Source organism: Asterias amurensis, chromosome 20 (genome assembly GCF_032118995.1).
Source record: "Asterias amurensis chromosome 20, ASM3211899v1".
Lineage (NCBI taxonomy): Eukaryota > Metazoa > Echinodermata > Asteroidea > Forcipulatida > Asteriidae > Asterias > Asterias amurensis.
The window spans coordinates 8,128,146-8,152,190 of NC_092667.1; the positions used below are offsets into that span (position 1 = coordinate 8,128,146).

The 24,045-nt window shown below is 37.8% G+C and overlaps 1 protein-coding gene across 3 annotated transcripts in view; it reads right to left on the reverse strand.

The window, feature by feature from the left end:
• The window catches only part of LOC139952126 (C2 domain-containing protein 5-like), a 45,918-nt gene that overhangs the window by 17,175 nt on the left and 4,698 nt on the right, over positions 1 to 24,045 (reverse strand). For 2 of the 3 annotated variants that reach the window (XM_071951093.1, XM_071951092.1), the window contains exons 2-22: positions 22,859 to 22,975; positions 22,130 to 22,216; positions 20,944 to 20,984; positions 18,184 to 18,229; positions 17,089 to 17,269; positions 15,802 to 15,887; positions 14,690 to 14,820; positions 12,990 to 13,130; positions 10,868 to 11,016; positions 10,357 to 10,463; positions 9,260 to 9,368; positions 9,015 to 9,129; positions 8,742 to 8,921; positions 7,485 to 7,613; positions 6,945 to 7,092; positions 5,059 to 5,112; positions 4,556 to 4,630; positions 4,231 to 4,293; positions 1,760 to 1,852; positions 1,271 to 1,387; positions 858 to 918 (exon numbers count right to left, since the gene is read on the reverse strand). In XM_071951093.1, the coding sequence (XP_071807194.1) occupies positions 858 to 918; positions 1,271 to 1,387; positions 1,760 to 1,852; positions 4,231 to 4,293; positions 4,556 to 4,630; positions 5,059 to 5,112; positions 6,945 to 7,092; positions 7,485 to 7,613; positions 8,742 to 8,921; positions 9,015 to 9,129; positions 9,260 to 9,368; positions 10,357 to 10,463; positions 10,868 to 11,016; positions 12,990 to 13,130; positions 14,690 to 14,820; positions 15,802 to 15,887; positions 17,089 to 17,269; positions 18,184 to 18,229; positions 20,944 to 20,984; positions 22,130 to 22,216; positions 22,859 to 22,948 (2,203 nt within the window). In that variant the 5' untranslated portion in view covers positions 22,949 to 22,975. The remainder of the gene's footprint in view (positions 1 to 857; positions 919 to 1,270; positions 1,388 to 1,759; positions 1,853 to 4,230; positions 4,294 to 4,555; positions 4,631 to 5,058; positions 5,113 to 6,944; positions 7,093 to 7,484; positions 7,614 to 8,741; positions 8,922 to 9,014; positions 9,130 to 9,259; positions 9,369 to 10,356; positions 10,464 to 10,867; positions 11,017 to 12,989; positions 13,131 to 14,689; positions 14,821 to 15,801; positions 15,888 to 17,088; positions 17,270 to 18,183; positions 18,230 to 20,943; positions 20,985 to 22,129; positions 22,217 to 22,858; positions 22,976 to 24,045) is intronic. The other variant, XM_071951094.1, reaches the window with a different exon arrangement.

Consider the following 24,045-nt stretch of genomic DNA (forward strand, 5'->3'; position numbering starts at 1 on the left):
AGGTAAATTATAAAGAACCAGGCCTCGGCGGGTCTAAACCACTAGTTGAAAACTGATTCAACACACTTTGATTCCCATTCATAAATACCTTTTCGGTAAAAAAAAATCAACACTTTTTGGTCAAAAAGTAAAATAAATGCAAAAATTAAAATTGTTCAATGATTTATTTCAACACAACACCCCTCCAGCTATGAAATGGTAAGGCCCTCGGGTAAACAACTCCTTATAAGGAGATTGCTGTGCACGTTGCACGTATCGCGCGATGTGGCACAACTGTTCAAGCCGTTGTTCTCGACCCATAGGAATGAAGAAACTGTCCTGCTCACAACCGGTTATAAACACTGGTCATTATCAAAGGTTTAAACACACCACGTGACGCAATCTCCACCAATAGGAATAGCAAAACTGTCTTAGGTATTTATGAATGAAGTATAAGGCATCATCTACAGTATGACCAACTGTAATCAACATCCTAGAAGCATGCTCTACAATAAAGACCACAAAGTCCTAGAGTAATGTATACAATACTGACTGCAGTAAGCAGCCAAACTAAGGTGAACTTTCTGGGGTAGGCAACGTTTTGTAGGCAACACTTCATGCCAATTTGAATTAAAACAGAGGTTTTCGTTTTTGCATTATTAATAATAAATTATTGCACACAAGTTTTTAAAATGCATCATTTCAACCCAGAATGTTTTAATCTCTAAGGTCCACCAATGGACTCACTACATGTATGTCTAAGGGACGTGGACATTGTCTTTCTTCCCCCAATGGTCAGTGCACATCCTTCCAATATATTTTGAAGGCAAAGGTGAAAACAAAGGTCATAATGACAAACCTTTGGGTATTCTATTTACCTGTTGGAAGCTCAGGATCAAACAAACTCCAGACTGTCTCCTTATCTTCAACATCGTCCACCTGTCAAATCAAATCAAAGTTTTTTTACAATTTGTTTTACAACTGTTGTAAGTGTAAACACAGCTACATGTACATGTAGATTCAGCCTTGGGGAACTACTTTGCTTGGCTTATTACATGCACAGTGTACATGAAGGAAATTTAACAAATTGTCTCATCCATGAACTCACTTGATATAGTTGTGCCTCACATAAATCATCATGCCAGGGCTAAACAATTTTTGCTTTACCAAATAATATACCCCTTTTCCTACACCTGTAAACCATTCATTATTTTTAACTAAACCAATGTTGTATTTTTGCTAAAACATCTCAGAAATCTTGTAAGTGTTTGAAGCAACATTGCCTTCTTACCGTAAGGACGTACGTATCTTTCTGTGAGGGTAGGAATTGAGCTTCAGTGAGTTCCTCAGTGCTCTCTGTTATGACTGGCTGAGGACTATCTAATGCTGATGTCTCAACCATTGAGTCCTGAGTAACAATAAGACAACAATAATTGTGACAAGAGTATCATCAAAGCATGCATTGTACACAAATTCTACAACACTTGTAGTTTTGGTTTACAGGTGAAAACAAATAAATTAAAAGCCAGCTCATGGTTAGGAGAAGGAAAACCTTCCTGTACGTGTACCAACACCTGTATTGACTAATAGGATGGCCAGCATTAATTACATAGAATGGAAATTTTTCTCATGTTGGCCATTATATGCTGGTTACCAAATTCATTGATACAGATGTTTGAGCCACATTATTTAAATGTTTATAAATAAACCAGAATAATAATACTAATAAAACAAAAAAGCGCTTCTCTGGGATAAAAACACAGAGGATAAAAAAACTTACTGGTAAGTGAAGATCATATATATCTCTGTTCCTTGCTGTCATGTCGAGAATGTTCTTCTGAATGGACTGAAATTGTTTCTCACCACCTCCAGACTAATCAGGAGAAATACACACACAAATGTTACATACAGTAAACAAATGTTACAATGCTAGACATTGTAAGAACAGTAAACAAATGTTACAATACTAGACATTGTAAATACAGTAAACAAATGTTACAATGCTAGACATTGTTAATACAGTAAACAAATGTTACCATGCTAGACATTGTAAAGACAGTAAACAAATGTTACAATGCAACACACAGCCTCAACAGCTGAAGAAAAAACTAGTAGTAGTTTCCAGTTGTCAAAAAAAAATACAAACATGATTTGTTTGTGTTTAAGAAATGATATAGTTTGTACGACCTTGTGAACACAAGTTTAGATAGTTATGAATACAGCTTATTATTCCAAACCCAAACTATATGCCTCAAAATTGTAAATGCCATCCCAAACAAAATGCACAAACACACATCATATAATGATTCAAACAATGTTGTCATATACAAAGCATATTTCAATCATGTGTGATTTATGGCACAAAACACCTGTAAGATTTACACAATACATGTAACTTTAAAGGCAGTGGACACTATAGACTGTGCAAGTCTCGCACGTAGCGAAAACGAGAACTTAATTCGAAAAAGAGTATATTTTTGTACAAAACCAAATTGTATTGAAATTGTTATTTGTTAAAAGAATTCTCAACGATTATTATTTTTAACCTACTTTTCGTATAATTATTATTTTAATTCGTGTACATAATAATTGTTTTGTTTAAATTAACGTAAAAATTATACATTTATCGGGACGAGGATCGCTGTTAGACATCGACCTGGATGGTTTTTCTAATAAACCCCGTTTGTGAATCACGTCCAATTGGTGCGATCATCACATAGGTTCAGCGGTAATGGGAACGTCAATTGGGTAATATTCTTAGTTGTTTAGAGTAAACCGGAAACTGGAGGTCAAGTTTTTTTCTTTAGTTTTCTTCGTTAATTTGTTGAATTGATTTTACTTTTCTGTTTTTAATCACTTATTTTTTACATTCCCAAGAACATATTCACTTTTTAGAGTCATAACTTATGTTAAACTAAAATTATTGACAGAACAAAATCTCCCCAACGTAAAACTCCATTAGGTTGGGACCACAATGGTCCCGGAAGTTCAATTTCTCGCGAGACTTGCACAGTCTATTGGTAATTGTCAAAGACTAGCCTTCACAGTTGGTGTATCTCAACATATGCATAAAATAACAAACCTGTGAAAATTTGAGCTCAATCGGTCATCGAACTTGCAGGATAATGAAAGAAAAAACGGCCCTCGTCACACGAAGTTGTGTGCGTTTAGATGGTTGATTTCAAGACCTCAAGTTCTAAATCTGAGGTTTTGAAATCAAATTCGTGGAAAATTACTTCTTTCTCAGAGGGAGCCGTTTCTCACAATGTTTTATACCATCAACCTCTCCCCAGAAAAGTTTTATGCTAATAATTATTTTGAGTAATTACCAATAGTGTCCACTGCCTTTAACTTACGGTCTAATAATTCTTCATCATCATCATCATACATGTCATAGTAAAAGCAGCTTTGATGAAATAGTGCCAGGTCGCTTTATCCCTCATGAGTTGTTGGGTGATTGTGTTTTATTGAACCCTTGCACTAACATTACATGTGAGTGGCTGTGCCACGATTACTATTATGGCAGTCAATAGGTATAAGTGTAAAAAAAATGGGACAGCAAAGGAAATAATATTGACTCCCAAAACGGTGCCAGCAAGATGATCACGCTGGGTGAATTGGGTCTATAAAGCACTGTATATCAAGTCGTTGCAGTGCCATTCCTAAAGACCAAACAAAATGGTACAACAAACTTTCACCATTTTAAACATTGTGTATTTATTAGTAGAAATAACTCAAATTTAGTCATGTAAAATTTTTTATGTTCCCCCCGAAAAAGTGCCTTGCGTCTGCCTGCGCGCAGCAAAAACTCAAACAAAAGTCGACGGGTGCATTTTGAGAAAGGCTCTCAAGGTGATGTCACTGGGCGTGGGAGATAATGAAACATCTGTTTACTGCGCCGAGGACCTGCCGTGTAGTACATGGAGGACATGTCACGATCACGCAACACACACACACAACACACAGCGACAGTCAAACTAAAGCATGACACTGTTTGAAAGCGAACTGAATTACAAAGGAATAAAATGCAAAATGTGAACAGTTGTAAAGTGCATCATCTCTCTTTCAAGGCCGAGAATTTCTTTTTGTTTGTCAATGTACAAAATGAGTATACAAATTTAGCAAGAGGGTTACATGATGTTTCAAATGAAGATGGTTGGTTGGGGGCATTTTGTTTGGTCTTTAAGGAGTTGTGTGTATTCTCAAGCTGCAGCACACATAGTATAGGAACAGACTATACATGTACCTTACCTTACTTGTAATTTTCAATAGGGATGGGGGCGGCAGTGCAGTCACATAAGAAGCAGTAGCTGTCTGCACAATCAAAACAAGCGTTTTACTCAACATTTAAAACTCCTTATACATAGTTTGTTGTTTTCTTTTATTTAATTTTATTTCAAACGATGACAACTTTATTTTTCACTTCACACTTTAAATGTTTAATATAATAGTCAACATATAAATTCTCAATAATGTTTTAGCTCTGAAGTGCTCATCCTTGACTGTTTAATTTTTGTAAAAAAACAATTTATTTTTATATTTTTAGAATAAATAAATAGAAATTAAACCAACTTACAGCTACGCCAATGAGTAAAGTCTCTCCAACTATGATCTGTACATGGACACCAAATAGTGCATTCATGCCTTTCACCTGCAAAGATCACAAAATGTCATCATTAATTAATACAGTATATTTAATAGGAGGATTTAAAACCAAGTGACCAAAGCACCTTACACTACTACTGCCATTGTTCGTGTTAAAGGCATTCCCGAAACCATCTCAATTCATAGGTGGTTGTAGCCCTGGCTGCTATAGTTGTGAAACTATAGCCATATCAGAATTAGCGGCTTCAGCTACGGCTATGGCTGGGTGGCTGTGTCATCATGTATTGAATTATACAATGTAGGATTCCTTAGCAACACCCTTAGCAACAGTTGTAGCCGTAATTGTAGCCACCAATTGGGACACAGCCTAATTATCAATTATAATAATAATACGTTAAAAACAAAAAGTTGGATTTCTTCCCAGTCTGAATACTCAACCAAGTGATGCCACCTTTAATTTCATGGTATGGTTACCTTGAGCTTATTCATCAACTGCCTGTGAAGTTCATATTCCATGAAGGGCAGCGCCTGAAAAGAAAATCATTTGGACTTAAAGGCACTGCACACTTTTGGTAGTTACTCAAAATAATTGTTAGCATAACAATTTACTACAGTACTAGGTACATGTAACAAGCAATGGAGAGCTGTTGGTAGTATAAAACATTGCGAGAAACGGCTTCCTCTGAAGTACAGTACATTAATGTAGTTTTTTTTAGAAAGAAGTAGGTTCTCAGAAAAATATTCATATTGATTTTAAGACCTCAGGCGTGAGGTATCGAAATCAAGCATCTGAAAGCACACAACTTCATAATACAGGGGTGTTTTTTCGACGACCAATCAAAATCAAGTTTTTACAGGTTTGTTATTTTGTGCATATGTTGAGATACACCAAGTGAGAAGGCGGGTCTTTGACAATTACCGAAGGTGTCCAGTGTCTTTAAATAACCTTATTTCTAAAAGAGCACATTGATTCTTATTGCCCTTTAATACCCACCCTTATTAAGACGCACTTGCTTTCAAACTTGTTAACTCACACAGACCAAAAGACGTGTGTGTGTAAATCCTGTTCATAAGTTTGACATAATTCCACTGTAATTCCGCCCATTTCACACAAACTGGCTCCACTGATAAGCAGAAGCCAATAGAGCTAGTATTTACTGAGTGATTTATGCAAGAACTTGGGTTTTACCTGTTGGTGTTCTTAAAAGACTGAAGTCTAGGCAGATTTAAAAGTTTCTGTCATAATGGTTTACAACAACCAAATGATTGATTTTTCATTCCATCTCACAAATGCCAGAGACAGACATAGAGAAGAATATGTGAACGCAGCAGATACATATGCTTGCATGTGAGGCAATAACTTACATGTACCAGCATTGTCATGTAGTGTTGTGTACATGTAGCTGTTGCCAAAACAAACTAATTACTTGAATGCCACATGAATGAGTAAAGCAAAATGTTGATTAACTGGATCCTGTCAATAAAAGCACTGAGGGAAGAAAGCTCTTTATTCATAACTAAAATCTTACTGCTAATACATGTATGATAAACTTAATATTTAGGATAACTCCAAACCGTGGCAGTTTCATGCTCCTTGCGACAATTTTTTTAGCGCAGATTGTTTACTTCTCAACTCATGCTTCAGAGCTTTCGCAATTCTACACACAATCCATGCGAGGAGAGTACAACTATATACATTTACATTGTACTTGGTTACTATGGAACTATTCTAGTGTTCTATCTCAATCACCACTAATCATGCTAATGATACCAGTGCAATGATGATATCTGCCGTGTGCTTCCTGGCGGTTGCAGATTGTTAGCCAGATGCACTTACATAAACATTCTCCAATCAAGCTTTAGTTGACACATTATAGTTTTTTTATTTTTTTATTTCGGTCAAGTCAATGTACAAGATCACATCGAGTGTCAGCCCTTTAAACAGGCCTAGTGCAAAGAACAGACACATGTACATGATGTGGTAGGAGCCCAGTGTAAAGAACAGACACATGTACATGATGTGGTAGGAGCCCAGTGCAAAGAACAGACACATGTACATGATGTGGGAGGAGCCCAGTGTAAAGAACAGACACATGTACATGATGTGGTAGGAGCCCAGTGTAAAGAACAGACACATGTACATGATGTGGTAGGAGCCCAGTGTAAAGAACAGACACATGTACATGATGTGGTAGGAGCCCAGTGTACACAGATTCTCAGGTTACATTGATACATGTAAAGACTTTCTTGCTTGCCATATGAAAAAATACATCATTCAAGGCAAAAGGGAGGTTAGAAAACCATAATATACATGTACATGTACACACACCAAGACAATTCACACAGGCTTTGATACTCACATCACTTATCATGGCTGCATTAGTTTCTCCCTGTGCTTTCTTCTTACTGCGGCATATACTAGCTTGCAGACAGCATCCTCTGCCAGTCACATGCAACTCATAGGGAGGTTCAATTGTAGTGAATAACACGTCTGGTACCTTGGATCTCCTGATATCAAATATTTCAATTGTCAGCTTGGGGCATTTTATTTAAAATTATGAATTTGGGCATTTTGAATTTAGGAAACCAAATCTGATGTTCATGCTTCGACAGTAAAAATGTATTCATTATTTTTCTCTGAACAAATCAGTGCAGTGGATTCAATAAGCTGCTTGTTGACCTTCAAAGGTCACCAAATGGGGTTGACCTATACATTGTAACCAGTCTATTGACATAATGTAGGTTGTCAACCAACAATATGCTTCTGGAGTACAATGGTTCATGTCCAGCTGTACTCAATTGTCATTTATATGCAAAATTATGAAAAATGTTCCCATTTATTATTGGATAAAAAATAAGATAAAGATACATGCATGGTATTGTGGTGTATTATGACTTACTTGCATATGGAACACTTGCTGAGAGTGACAGGAAATGGAAGAGATGCTTCATTGTATGGAATGTGGCAGATGGAACATGTGGGGCAAGATGATTCAACAGTGACAGTGGTCGGATTGTCACTCATTATACTGAAAAATAGGCAACAGTTCCTGCTACATTAGCTATCAATTTATTTACATACATGTACACAAAGCTAATCATTAAACGAGGGAGTAAAAGATTGGGGACAAGGTCTCAAACATCTGCTTAAAACTGGAAGGATCATGACTGGTAATAAATGACCAAGCCCAAGGTAAGGTCCTTTATTACACTACCATGACCCTAGGTTTGAAATGACCTTTAATGCTCTTTTATTCCCTGTAATTACACTTTATATTGGGTGCCTTCGATTACCTTCACAGGTTTGACCCAGGTCTCCCTCGGTAAGTTCAAATACATGTAGCATTCGCCGAGCTCACCTGGGTCAACCCCAAGAAACCTGCTTTTGGGGCGGGTCACATGGGTCTGACCGAGGTGCATGATGCCATAACCAAACGCATTTTCAATGGCCGTCCTTTTGTTTGGAATTTAGTGGGACACTTTCAGGAAGTTTGACACATATTTTCATCCTTAAAACAGCGACTTTGCGAGCATTAAAAACAACTTATTCAAAAGGCGGGTACTTTTGTATCAACGTGGGCTTGTACAATTATTTTAAATGGCAGTTTTCCCTTTAAACAATTTTTGTACGATTTTGTTCAGAAATTCACAGACATAATATACACATGAAAGTAGTTATGACTGTCCCAAGATGTATTGGTGTGAATTTTGCATTTGATTAGGTCATGTTAGGGGCTTATCTACAAATGTATATGAGAACATGGTGAAGCTAATTGAACACAACCATTAAAAAGCATATAAGTAAAAGAAAACTGTTATTTCTTGAACTTGCTTTTAGTAATGTTTTACAGATGCATTAAAGTTGAAATTGCATGGGATGCTAAATAGCTTTGTGTCTGGGGTAATTATGAAGGAAATGTAGCAGACTGGTGAGATTCAGTGGCGGTGAAAGACATGGTAAAAAATGCTGTGTACTCGCAGTGTAACAGCAGGAAATAATAAGAATTCTTTGATGTATGAAGTTGGAACATAAAATGGTGGCAAGGATAACTGATTGCTGTCTCAGATTTTGTAGTAGACAGCAAGATGCCAGTGAAATGATAATGGGATGCGCCTATTTTTCAAGTCGATTTTGCCTAAAAAAACAACACAGATACATTTCAGTAATTGGAGGTGACTTTTCCTGGCCGTTTTGTGGAAGATTCTGTTGGAAGTCCTGTCGATCTAAAGACATTGTCAGAATGTTCTGCGATGAGAGCGGTACAACTGGATACTGGAATGCTGCCAGATTGATGATGGCTGCTGTTCCTGTGGCAGACAACAGACAGATCTCATCACTGCAACAAAACCAAACAAAAACAAATATTGGTTAATTCTCAATATCACACGACACATGTGATTTGATTGGATTTAATAGAAACTAATCTTACCATATGCTGGTTGTTTCTTTGTATCCAATTACAGCATGACATCCCATAGTAGTAGCATGAGACCTAATTTCAGTTCGTATTTCAGTCCACCAAGCATCTCTGGTTTCTGGCTCATCTAAATTTGACAAAAACAAAATACCATTGCTTCAAATTATGATCCAACTTCCATCAGCACACTTTTTTTTTTTTACTTCACAGTGTGAAAGAATGTACTCTTCCTAAACTCTATACATGTAAATGATTACCTGGGTTATGAATCCTGTCCAGCAGTTTGACTGAGCGTGCAGTAACAACTCCACCCAGGTGTACAAGGAAACCAGGAGGAAATTTCTTGATTGTGAAGAATGGATATTCCTGTAAAAAAAAACGGAAAAAGGATAACCCATTTTTTTTTCACAACAGCAAAAATAAATAAACATAAAAACTACACTGTCTTCTTTCGTGGCAAGAAACTGCTGTTTTGATTAATTTATTAACTAAGTAAACTCAAAAACACACATTAATATTCCCAAAGTTAACAATACTTTGAAGCCATATTATTCATGCCCTTTCAAAGATAATGCAGCCTGCTGTAGAGCACCTCTTTTGAGAACCAGTTCAAAAATAATGTTTAAAGAAAATGCTCAATGATGCTTATGCCCAAGTCAGGAATGAGAATTTACGATGACTAAAATAAAACAGGACAAATTTAACGCTAAAACTTGCATGTCTGGAATCGGGGCAAGTTTACCCATGCAACGGTGTAGCACAGTGAACCCTTCTGGAGTTTTGGGGATCATGTTATTGGGAGGAAAATACTTTCATTAAAGATGACATCATTATAGTGCTAGACAGATTTTGTCTTAAAAGTCTCAAAATAACATGTTTGAAACTTACTTCCCCCACAAAAAAAATTAATGATTATGACAATGAACGGAGCAAATTTTGGACTCTGAAAAGTATCTCAAAGGAGGTGCGCACTGACGACTGATAAAAAAAGGCTAAAAATGTGTGCGCATCTAAAACACCATACATTGTTGTCAATAGACTTGTCTCTACACATGTTCCTTTGCTGCAACAGGAAACATTCATGTACGACATTGACCGTACCACATGAATGAAGCAGGGACAGACTGAAAGAAGTCTACACATAGATGAACGGGCTGAATAAAAGAAACAAATCAATGCATATTTGGCCGGCCGCTGCTGGGCAGCAATTTATTCCGGAACATGAAGCATGAAGACCACAAATTTGAAAGGGAAACAAAGTTTAAACCGGAAGATTCTAATACTTGCCAAGTAGACCATTGAACGATCCAGTTAATGATGAGTAACACAAAGGGAAGTCAGTTTACAAACTCACCAAGATATCAATAGTTATAGGAGGCAGAGCTGTTTTGGGTAGCATTGATAACCGCTGAGGAAGACCACCTCCACTCCCACTGCTGCCCATTTTCTCCTGACTACCAACTGCACAAATAAATCATCAATCACAAATATTCACTACATGCATAGTGACTTTTCAACCACAGGTGGTATCAATATGGGGTTTTAACAGAATTAAAGAATATATTATAAATGCTTTTATCAAATGTGGAACAAAAACAATGACCTAGGACATGAAGCGACTCGTTTTGCTTGATCCTATCAAACATGTCAAATGATTCTCAAAATGAAAGTAGATTGTCTTCTAATAAATAGTGCCTGATCATTGCAGAGAATTATATACGGTAGATTGCATGTAGTTTTCAAATAGGACAAAGCTTCTTACCAAGAGGGGCAGTAGATAGATCTGAATCAGATGAGTGTCTACAAGGAGCAACCTTAAGTTAGGGACCTCGACACCCATTGTTTAATTCATTGTAACAGCTTACCAAGAGGGACAGTAGATAGATCTGAATCAGATGAGTGTCTACATGGAGCAACCTTTGATGGAGATCTTGGCGCTGGTTGAGACATCTGTTGGTTAAATGCCGGGGAGCTGTGTGTAGCCAAATCTGGTGTGTCCTCCAGCAAAGGAAACCTGGATACAATTAAGATTGAGAATTGTTGCTTTTCAATAATCAGTTTGTTTACTTGGCTTTATTAATCACAGTTTATACAAAACAACAACTGAGTTCAGACAAACTACACATTTCTCAATTCAAACCTTTTTTCCCTCAACCCCTAAAGGCACTGCAACTCAGTATAAGGTACATGTATGCTTTATCCTCCACTGGGTTCCCTCCTTCAAGTGAGCTTGCACTGGCGAAGCTCAAATCAGTGAAAATTTGGATGAAATTACAGTTATTGTTACTATAAGGATTGGCAAACACTTCCACACAAACAAAAACATCCACGATGCCCTCAGTTGATGATGCCCATGGTTGCATTTATAAAATTGTCATCTGCGTTTGTTTAGGCGCCTTGTCAAAACCTCCCGCGGTTCCTCCGCTGACAGTCCATGGACTGGACAGCAAATACCGCCGTTGCTAAGGACCTCTGAGAGTCCGCGGTTGAAGTGCAGCGAAGTAAATGAGCTATCCATGCCGGGCACTGTTGTTGGTATAACAATAAGTCTCATGAATAAACAAGTTGTATTTTCAGGTCATGAATATCAGCGGCCATGGACGCGGACCGGCCCTGGACCAGCCGTTCTCTCCCAGAATAATACATTTTCAACTCATGAATACCATCGTTCTGGAAATGGACAGGCCGCACTGACAAGACAATTACACCATAAATGTTGGGTGTGCCATTAGATAATCGCACACTTCATTAATCAGGGAACGATTTCGCCAGTATCGCATTCTAAAAGGTGCATTGCAAATGTTGCGATCCAATTTATTTATGCTTAATACAAAAATATAGATTTTTTATTTGAAACCATTAACATTTAATCAATTTTCTCGCAAGAAAAACAATGCTAAATTAATAAAAAATCACTGCCTAACGTTTCCTTCCCTGAGGTTGAATACTTTTACACACCGCTCTGTGCATGGCAGTAGGGCAAAATCGACCAATAAAAACATTTGTTAAGCGCTATATGGGAAATTCAACAGCCAATAGCAACACGTGTCACTGAGACTGTGGCTTTCTCCCCCTCATACATTGGACAAACTATATTTGCTAAAATTATGATTGGTAGGCAATTTTCAGTTATGGTACTAATTGCATCATACACGTTCCGTCTTCCCCTATGACAAATATATCATTGCCAACTCTACCCGTTCCCATGAATCTTCCCTTATTAAAAAACAAATTCCCCAACTGTTCGCATCCTGGTCCCGCAGTGTCTGTATGTTCAAATCCCGTCGTTTCACGTAAATAAACTCATTCCTGTCTTGTCCCGTCCCGTAACCATGTCCTGTAAATAAACACATTCCCGTTCCATTTTCCCGAATGATAACTATACATGTATGTATGTAGTTTTATGCTAATCATGATCGCTGCAAACGATAATATGACTGTTAAATTGTCCCCTGTCACTGCTACTCTGAGGCCCACTTGGAACGGAGCTTGCTTGTGGCCTGAAACTTTTGTCAGTCGAAGCCGGAAATAAAGAAAACCATTTCTAGAATTCACATGTTTTTGCCATGTAGGGCCAACCAAGATCGGAGGAAATGGCTTTTAGTTACACATCCACCCTCACTTTACTTTTTAATAAGCAAAGGTAAAACCATTGTTAACCTCCTGCGTTCCTCCGCGGTTCCGCCGGTCAGCTAATAAGCTGGACCTCACAATGGCCGACCGGTCGCTCCGCGGAGCCGCTGGAATATTCATGTTTATTGACATGTAAATGAGCCTTCGTGGCCGTGGACCTGCTCGGTTGCTACGGGTTCTTTTGTTACAAAAATACGCGGACTCCCGCAGAACGCACGCGGAATAGAACGGCTTGGAGGTTTTGACAAGGCGCCTTAACACATGAGTTTGAAACTACAGAAAAATGTAACATATCTCAAATTATCAAACCCGATTGACACTGTTACCAGCCAAGTATTTAACCAACTGCCTTACTCTTTAGGAATGAGTTGATCTTGTGGTGGACTAGTAGAGAGAGGTGATACCAATGGATTAGCTCTTTGAATCATTGCTGCAGTACCAATACCTCGTACAACTATACCAGACTCTCCCTCCAGATCAAAACACTGCCAGTACCTGCAAAACATAATAACAGTTCTTCAACAAATCAATGCTTAAGTTATTTTATGAACAAAATAAAGAGATGGGGTATAAAAATGGTTCATATTAATCCAAAACCTTCAAATAGGCGTTGTCAATTCTACATGCTGAATGGCAAATTCATAAAGATTGAAGGGGCTTTTATGGATGAACGCAATTGTAAAGGTCGCAGATTGGGTTGGCCTACAATGTTTTCAGTCTACCCGCAGTACACTAATCTCATTTGTTATTTATCTGCAGGGATATGCAGCGTTTTTTTCATGCGTGACCTCGGTTTGAATACTAATTAGTCAAAAGGGCTTCAAAAACAGAGACACAAGTCACAAAAACACGGAAAATGTTCCCGTTATGAATGTCGGCAACAGTCTCCAATTAGTATGTATGGATAGATTATTTCATATTCTACCTTGGCGAGATCAGATCGTACCTAGTCCAGTCAGGATACAGCGATTTCCACCGTTAATCCAAATCTCACATTACGAAAAAATCAACTATTAGATAGGCCTGGGCGAATTATCCGAATATCCGGTTAATGGCGAATAGGTTTTCCTATCCGTAACCGCGAATGCCTTTTTTTTTCTTAACCGGATATCCGCATAGGGCGCGAATACCTATTTATAAACCAGATAGTTCTCTAATTACAACCAAGTAACCGGATACTCTTTTAATATCCGAATATCCGCGGACGTCGAGCGGCAACTGATAGGAATTTTTTGTCTGAATCCTAATGAAACTTCTATTAAGACAGCATAAAACAGCACAAATTAAGTATTTAACTATGCTCACCTCCGTGAAGAGTTAAAACAATGACATTTCTGACCTAATTTGTTCAAAGATAACAAAAGTTTTTCCTTCACGTAGAGTCAATCACGATCAAACGAAAAAGCAAATCGCCATCTTTAAATTAGATCCGGTTATTTTTATGAATGAACCGAGTGACACTGTCTAAAACTAATAACAATCCGTCCATACGATCTCATTCACAAACTAACAGCGCCCTCTAGCGGCAAAAAAAAACCATTATATTATTAACTTCGGATAGTTGGCCAGAGGTATCCGAATATCAAAATTTCACTATTCGCCCAGCACTACTATTAGACATAATGGTTTTCCTGCACGGGTGATTAGCTGACGATGACATCATCGACTGATATGGTAGCATGCTGTTTTTCGTTGGTATGGTACCCCGACCACCAAGCCTAAGTTAGTCAACAACAAAAGTGCCCGTTTATACCATGGGCTGAATGAGCCGATTCCTCATTCAGCCCATGGTATAGACGGGCGCAGCCCATGGTACAGACAGGCTCTTTTGTTATTGTGCCCCCCCGAAAGGTTATAATCTTAGACCATCTGGTAGACTGTGGGGCTGCTATGAGTAAGTTTTTCCTTTAAAATTGCCAGTTATGAACTTATTTTCTAACAATATAATGCCCCAAATGAACTTTTCCACACCTGAGGGTTTTTTAAAAACCAAGCAAATGCTAACAATTGAGCTCTTTTTTGACCATGTTGTACAAAACCTTGAAAGTCCTTACCCTAGGACGGCATTGCCTTCTCTCTCTAGAACCTTCAGCCCAATCTTTCTCTGCAGCTCCCCAGAAAGTTTGGAGAATAGTTGCTGTCTTGCCTCATTGGAGGCTCTTGGGGTTCGGATCATATCAATCCACTATGACCACAAAGTAAATAACATATATTTGACAGTTACATACAGGTATGGTCAAACATTATAGTAAATTTTACAGCAACAACACTTATTATATATCAATCACTCAACAATGAATTGATCAGTAAACATTTTGAAGATGTACAGTATGGATTGATGAACTCTGATACAATGTAGAATAATCACTGCTGTTTGAGAGTCATTTTGGAAGAGACATCTTATCTTTCCATTGTCTGACGTTTGGGATTAATAATCTAGAGGCAATTACTGTCATTACTGTGATTGGACGAATGATAGTAAATGATATCGCTAGTGTTCACTCAAGCCATAAGCCAGGATTCGCCCGCTGTTAAAGGGTTGCTGGAGTTTAATTACCTCTACTGGTTAATACAAATGTACGTTGTACATTAAACAAAAATGTTGTCTTCCAAGACAACAACTATTTTTGCGACATTGTTTTACTCATTTCTCAAAAACTACAGCACCTCTGCAAGTAAAATTTTACCAAAATGAGGGTAGCACCTTTTAAACCCTTATAAGGTGCTACATAATTGGGTCTCATAATTCATCTCTGCAATAACCTATCTTTATGAAAGTTTGTATATACTCAGCGCCTTGAGTACCTTGTTTGGTTAATATGTACGTGCGCTATATACATGTAAGACTTCAATATTGTTATTAATATATTATTAAAGGAAACTTTCTACTATCATTACCTTACATTGTGTTTCGTGCACTACAAAAAGTACACAAACCCATTATTATTAAAGGTATTTCGTTTGCTGGTGATTTTAATGTTCTCATTTAAAAGGGTTATAAAATGACCTCATACACGTATCATTCTACTCTCATCACTACTACCATACTCGTATATTATGTATTTATGTAAATTGAAACCCCAATGTTGCAATTCAGGATCGATCAGAAAAAAAACTTCTCTTCATGGGTTATCAAAAAGAATCCTACACTGTACATGTAATTTACCTGATACTCAGGATCATCATTTACGACTAGCTCCTCCACAAAACCATGGATTGCACTCACAGTGTAACATGTAGGGATGCCACTTGCTATAATGAAAACAGAAAAAAATGTAGTGTGTTTGACATACATTGTAACCATAGAGCTATATATATTGACTTGAGCGCTAACTTGCTCTGCGTTTTGAAGCCACCCTGGGCGCAGACATGTTTGATGTGTTGCGTGATTCGGAATTTTAAGAGAACACACATTGCCACGATTATTTTACATTCTGCGTGTGCGTATACGTACGCAACTGTCCACTCGCGTACATTGTACGTCCGCGCTACGAAAACCGTAATTTCGACTTGATTGCCGTACTAAAAAAAGTAAACGCGCCTTTTAATCATGATGCACATGACGCTCGCAGTTTGTGCGCTGATCAGCCGATTGTGCGTTCACATTGACTGCATTTTTTGCTTCGGTGGCACATAAAAAAGAACAAACGCACTATCATGCAAATAGCCGTACAATTGCCGTACAAAATTTCAAGCTTTTGTATTGGTTTGTACATAAACATGGATGCGCCCACACGGCTTCAAAACCTTAGTGCGTGTATAACGGGGTGTTAGCGCTCTAGTCAATATATATAGCTCTATGATTGTAACCAACTCTTACTAGTCTGCATGTATACCAAACCGTTTCCAATTTATGCAAAATTGGTCCTTAAAAAGCATCCATCAACACATACGTGCAGTTTTTCTAAAATTATTGAACCACCTTTAATAGTGTACAACCCAGCTTCAGTTTCATAGTTGGAGCACTTGACACACCTGAAAGGCAACATGTACTTTGACTAAAGAAGTGCCATCTATGGTGAACTATCTAAATGTATAATAAAGAAGGATTTAGGCAAAAGATCAAGGGGAGCACTACCAAAACACAGCCAACTCAAACCTTAGACAATGATATGGCCTAGGCTATAGAAGCATTTGGATTGATGCCAACAGTCCTATCAGGTAATCCATGGACTTCTAGCAGTGTACCAGGCACAATCAGGCACTTGCACACACAACTATCACAGGGAACAGGGTTTTCCCTCAAATTAGAAAACTCATCAGAACTGTCAAAAGGCTAAAGACAAACAGGTTTAGGAATTCATTTTTATCTATTCCTAATTACAAAATTTGATTCCATTAGATAACTATTTTACAATTTAGGTAATATGGCCTCTCTTTAGTTAGGGGTGTCATGTTTGCTCTGCACCCACACAAGCACTAAAAAGAGTCGACTTGTACTTGAGATACTCACAGCTGAAAAACTGAACACCACATGACGACTCTTTGAATTTGCTGACATTCTCAAGCAAGTCTACCTTAACAATCACACTAATCTCTCCACGGAGACCATGCATTGTGTCATAGATCGGTAGCCATCCAGATATCTCAGATACACCATCTTTCCAAAGTAATGGGTTGAGATCAATGTACACCTAAAACACACAAAGAAAGATGTAAAGAGATTGTACGTGCTGCAACTTCTGGATGGGTTTCTGATTTTATTCAATTGTTCTAGACATGAATCAAAAACATGAAAGGTACAAAATCTCCAGAAGAGTATTTTAGTTCAATCCTCTCGGTTTCTATTAAAAATAAATGAAAATAAGTACACGTAAGTTGATTGGTTGTTCCAATTCTTCAACTTGAAACCACAGCCTACAGTCTGCTTTAGTGAGTTCATAGTAATTTATATCAACATCCCAAGTTTCTACAACTGATTAAATACACACAGTCCTGCTCAATCTATTTGGGAGGCGTGTTAACACATGTACAATGTACGTGGGCAAAAACTAACCCACCATAAAGTAATACATGTAAGTCTAAAAGTCGTTTAATTACTTCATGTAACACCCTGACTAAGGTCCCAAGTCTACACCACAAAACTAGTTGTGTATTAAGCAAGGTTCTCTGATAATAAACATGGCTAATCAACATTTTGATGAAATGAGCACAGTGCAATTTCAACAGCCATGAATGAATGATGAACTAAATGGGGTCTCATACTCCTTGTTTGTATACTTTTCTTCAAATCTGCTGCTACCGGTGAGAGTAGGAACAAGTTCTTTCTTCAGGTTCAAAAATTCTTGGATCAGCCCGAGCCTAAATGATGACTCATCATTAGTTTGAAAGACCACAATCTGCTGGATTTTGTAAAATAATATGTACGCACATGTAGATCTCCTTGTTCATTATTTACCACAACTATCATTTTCATTTCCTACTTAAAAAGGTTCTTAACATACATGTACTAGCCATTGCTTGTACCAAAACACAGAATAAATAGTAATGAGATTATCAAGGGCTATTCACTTAGGGGAGTAGCTTTCGAGGTCAGAGAGTAATTTACCTTTCCAATGGCATCATGTGCACTGTATGTGTCATAGTCCATAATCCTGCAATTATAAAACACATTTATGTAGTAAACAAAAAACGCCTTGTCACATGTAAACCTTTGAGTACTACTGACTCCTTGGAGAGCCTCTAAGCACTAACACATGTTTAGAATACCTCTGAGCACAATGTATGTTCTACTGCATGTCCTATTATGAGTGTGTCTATGAAGATTCCCAAAATGGTGGAGAGATTCATTGTGGGTGTCATTTCAATACACGATGAAGCAGTTACTGGTCCAAGGCAATCAAATTATAACTGACTTGGAGCTGATAAAACCAACAAAGAAATAACACACGCACTAGTCTGAACATCTGAAATCACACTTTGAGGGTCCTTATTGTTCATGACCAGTTTTCTCTTTTTCTCACAGCAAATGACTGTTTAGCACGGGAGCAGTCAGGCTTCAGACCTCTTCATTCCACACAAACAGCACTTATTAATGTCTAAGACTTTTTACTTCAAGAGATGGACAACGGTAAATTTATTGGAGCAGTATTTTTGGATCTTCGTAAGCTTTTGACACCGTCAATCACACAATCTTGATGAACAAATTACACATCACTGGAGTAAGAGGTCTGGAGCTCAACTGGTTTCGGTCCTACCTTTGTGGAAGGACACATGTAACAAAAAATGGGAATGTCCTGTCAAACAAATATGATGCTATTAATTTTGGAGTCCCTCAAGGAACTATCTTCGGCCCATTATTATTTTCTATTTTTATTAATGATATCACCTCTGTGACTGAGCATACTAAAGTTGTTCTTTATGCCGATGACACTTCTATTTTTTATTCAAGTAAAGATATCCATCAGATTAATTTATATCTAAACCATGATCTGCAGAAAATATTTAACTGGCTCAATGACAATTGATTAAAATTGAATACTACCAAGTCTAAGAGCGTGTTGATTGGTTCAGCCAAAAAACTTGCCAGATGTGAACATCCCAATCTTGATATTTTTTGTGAATGATAATTGCCTGGAACAAATCACTAGTTATAAATATCTTGGTGTTCATATTGATTGTAGAATGAAATGGACAGAACATGTTGACCATGTAGCATCCTCTGTCTCCAAAAAAATAGGTATCTTATAATAGACTTAAAAATGTCTTGCCTATGCATACCCTTAACCTTATTGTGAAAAGTCTTATACTCCCTCAGTTTGATTATTGTGATATTGTTTGGAGAAATGCATCCAAAACCCTGTTACAGCGGCTTGATGTTCTTTTGAATAGAGCAGGACAGACTATTCTTAAGGTCCCATCTAGAACATCAGCTTCAGTTGTACGTAATGAACTAGGCTGGAAAACTCTTTAAGAAAGAAGAGTCGTTCATATAAATACCATGGTTTTTAAGTGTTTAACAGGCACTGTTCCAAGTTATCTTAGCAATGTTTTTGTTCCAGTCAGTGAATTACACCATCACCAAACTAGGAATAGCACTGTTGGTAATGTGACCCTTCTGCTCCCTAGAACAGATAGTGGAAGAAGAACGTTTAATTTTAGGGGTGCCCAGGCTTGGAACAACTTGCCGCTTAATCTGAAATCTCTGCAGCCAATTGAACTCAATCAATTTTTAAATCAACTCAAACAGCTCAGGTAATCCCATTTTTACTGACATTCTCAATCCCACTTTTACTGACATTTGTTTTTACTCCATTGTGGTTCCTATTTAAAAAGGATTTTTTTGTAGTTTATGTGTGCTTAGATCTAGTGTTTTGTTTTTTAAGCGAATGTGCAATGTTTTTCTGTGTAAATGTTTAATCTGTTATCTTAAGTGCACTTCTGTAGATTGTTATTAGCTGGGATCCATGGGAGATCAGTGAGTTTTTCTAATGGATTTCCCAGGATAAACAAGAAATAAATAAATAAATAAATAAATAAATAAATAAATAAATAAATAAATAAATAAAATAAGGCTACATACCAGCCCTAAGCGCGTGGCAGAATCCTGCCAGATGTACCTATAATCTCGCATCTCATTTACACGAACAGAGATTCATAATCTACACACATGTGTACACACTCAGTGAATAAAACAAGATTACATACAAAAAGGTACAACCATTGTACATAGGCAGCAGCAGGCGATCCAAAGTAAAGTTAACTGCTGGTCTAGCTGACAAACTACGTCACTTCGGAGAAGACCAATCATAGCACAGAAAATAAAAGCTTATGTCACTGCAAGTTATCCACTGAATGCAAATTTTCCACTAAAGCCATGCCATTGGGTCAGTAAGACCCGTGCCTTGCGGAAAAAGTCATTGGAACAGTCTACACATGTAGTACTATTAAAATTACCTGAATAATGCAGAATGCATTTTGAACCCCGAAAAGGGGACCACGAAAAAGGAATTGAAAATTTACAAAACAGGCAACTCAAAGGTGTTACTGATTCTCTTAAAATGTACATTAAATGTATTTTTGACAAGTTGAGTATTTTGGAATAGAAATAAATTACAACTGAAAAAGCCACCCTAAGACCTTGCAGGCCTGGAATTTCACAGCTGCCTCTGGTCTTGGCCTTGGTTCCCTTTCAAAAATTCCCATAGTCTTTAAGATTTTCCAATGGAAGTGCCCATTTCAAAATGAAAATGGCCTTGCCCTCTCCAAGATGACATTCCAGGCCTGACCTTGTTACCACACTTTTGTTCCCATTAAGGGCTAATAACAAATCCATTCAAACATGACAGAAGAATCCATTATGAGCTACCTGAGCTGGAGTGGTTCATCTTGCAATTCTTCATCATCGACCTTAAACAAGAATAAAGAACACATTATATACATAGTTAAAGACACTGGACACAATTGGTAATTGTCAAAGATTAGTCTTCTCAGTTGGTGTATCTCAACATGCATAAAATAACAAACCTGTGAAAATTTGAGCTTCATCGGTCGTTGAAGTTGCGAGATATTAATGAAAGAAAAAAAAACACCCTTGTCACACGTAATTGTATGCTTTCACATGCTTGATTTCGAGACCTCAAATTCTAAATCTGAGGTCTCGAAATCAAATTTGAAAACTACATTACTTCAGAGGGAGCCGTTTCTCACAATGTTTTATATTATCAACCTCTCCCCATTACTCGTTACCAAGAAAGGTTTTATGCTAATAAATATTTTTAGTAATTACCAATAGTGTCCACTGCCTTTAAGCATTCATAGTGAGAAATTAAAGTAAACAAATAATACAAAATGCAGGCAACTAAATCACTGCATTCTGGAACACCCAAAGATTTCATTATGTCCCTGGTATTAACTTTGGACAGGCTTTTGGTTTTATTTGGCCGCACAATTGCATTTGTTTCAATTAACACCATGTCCAAGTAATACCCCCTTCACATATCAACGCCGCTTCTACTACGATGCAAAAGTAGTCGAGAGCGTGACCAAGCGCTGGCCAATCGTGGGCCAATCGTGGGCCAATCGTGGGCCAATCGTGGGCCAAACAGGGGAGGATCTCCATGAGCGGGTTTGGTCAGGGTGAGATCTCCTCGGTCTGGAAGCTGCATTCTCTCCAAATGTTTATTTTGACAGTGCTCAAAATTGCGTAGCCTGGTCGTAGCTAACAATAAGCGGAGCAAAGTTGTAGTGTGAATGCCATTATCGTACAAGCAGCATGGAAGCATCGTGGTGAGATCTCTGTGGTCATAATAAAAACACAGCACCGTCGGCAACCATTTTGAAGTAGAAAATACTTGGTTGGCATTGGTCTATAGGTGTAATCGCAGTGGCAGCGAGTCAGCAACACTTTTGACGTAGAAGCAGTACAGTTGTACAATTGTTGTGTCAAGTCTTTAATTTTCCAAATTGCTTGATTTTGATCGACACGGTGCTCGTAATGTCGTATCTAGAGATGTGTGAACGCTTTGCTATTGGATTATAAGATTCTTGCTTACCTCAAATTTAAACCACTCAGATTGCCACTGTGGGTTGAGAGACTTACGGCATACTTCGGTCTTATAGCTTACTTGTCCAAGTTTTACCTTGATGAATACCAAAGAAAACAAAAATGGTGTCCCAAGAAATACACAAGTTTTTAGCTGACAAACACTATTTTAGGAACCACATTTCCCAAACGGAGTCTCATTATTGTCACTGCCCTATTCACAACCTTTCACGGACGCATATACATGTACACTGTACATGTACACTCGTTAGTGTGAGTGGTTAAACGCTTTAATTCAGTTCAGTTTAGGGCAGTTAGATTGAGGACGTTATGCATAATGTAGACAGCTAGCCAATCACCATCACAGCAAGCCAAACATCCAGTAGGCATATTGGTACTGCTTTTAAAAGGGTCAGAAAATGGCTTTTTGACATGATTGATACATGTGTATTTTTTTTTTTATCATTATTCTAGTTTTCTACTCTTCATTATTCATCACTTTATCAATGTTACTGACCTGAAATATGTCTCAAGTTCAGTACAGGTTTTTTCCAACTTTCTAAGAAAAGCAGATTGTCTGATTATTTTGGGCCAATAGATTGGTCTGATTACTTTTGTTTAAATATTTTTATTTATCTGTGATGACATTGTTGTGTTAAAAGCATTCTTGAAGTGATTGGATGTGCCTAATAGGCCTAAAAAATATGCCTACATGTATGAAATGTAATGTACTTTGTACCTCAACAAATGCATCGGCCAAGTCACTGGCTCTATCCATGACAGGAAGGTCCCGTGCTGCAATTACCTGCACCTTCAGTTTACCAGGCATGGTGGAAACTTAATGTATGTCAGCGATCTAGAATGAAAAGAAGTAGTAAGTGAACGCAATTTACTGAATAATAATAATAATAATGGACACTTAATAAAGCGCCGGTATCCTCCGCAAGCGGCGCTCTGGGGGGGGGGGGGAAGTGGAGGGACGCAATTTGAGTCACAAAACAAATCAGCCTGGCGCTGATGTACTTTTTTTTCCGAGTCAAAAGCTTAACTGTTAGGCCTAGTGATCTATACCAAAAGTCAATCTATAACTGTTTGAGCATCCAAACATAAGCCCTATACATGTAGTGCCAATTCGCTGGACTCCCTCCGCTTCTTGGCCCTACGCCCATCTAGCTTCAGGGTGTTAAAGCAAAATTAATAGAAACCAACAATTTTATGCCTAGATTTGTTTAACCAGTTGTCACTTACGTTTACATTGTACCTCAGTAAACTAATACTTGCTTTTATTATCCCACCTATATCGTCAAAAAAGTATCGCGATATTCGATTAAATCGCGATTTATATTTGAAGGCTAAAATTATGACAGGTTACTATGCCCAATTTTTATATTTCTAACTTCTACACAAATCGAGTTACGATTCTGTGAGGTGTACTGTCTACCCATATGGTGTTCTAGCTCTATGAGTTACACACACACAACTTGTCTGGTCTACCCATGGTGTTCTAGCTCTATGAGTTACACAAACACAAAGTGTCTTTGAAAGTGTCTACTGCACATTAAGACTGTTCTTACATGTGTGTATATCCTGCCCATTTCATTCTAAACACATCAACAAAAGTAAGTCCCCCCTAAACAATTCACCATAACATCGTAAGGTAAAACATTTCACTAGTAGGCCTACAACTAATTAAGAAATAATTCTATGACATGTTTCCTAAGTGTTGTTTGAAAATGAAAGATGTGCATGAATTCATGGCTGAGTGAGCTCAAATGGAAGACAATAACTACCCTTCTCAAAAGTCACGTTTGAAGGTTTATCAAATCTACAGGTCAGTAACGCGTGTATCCGCCACGCCTGTCAATGACCGCCTGGCACCGTCATGGGTCCAATTTCATAGAGTTGCTAAGCACAAAAATTTGCTTA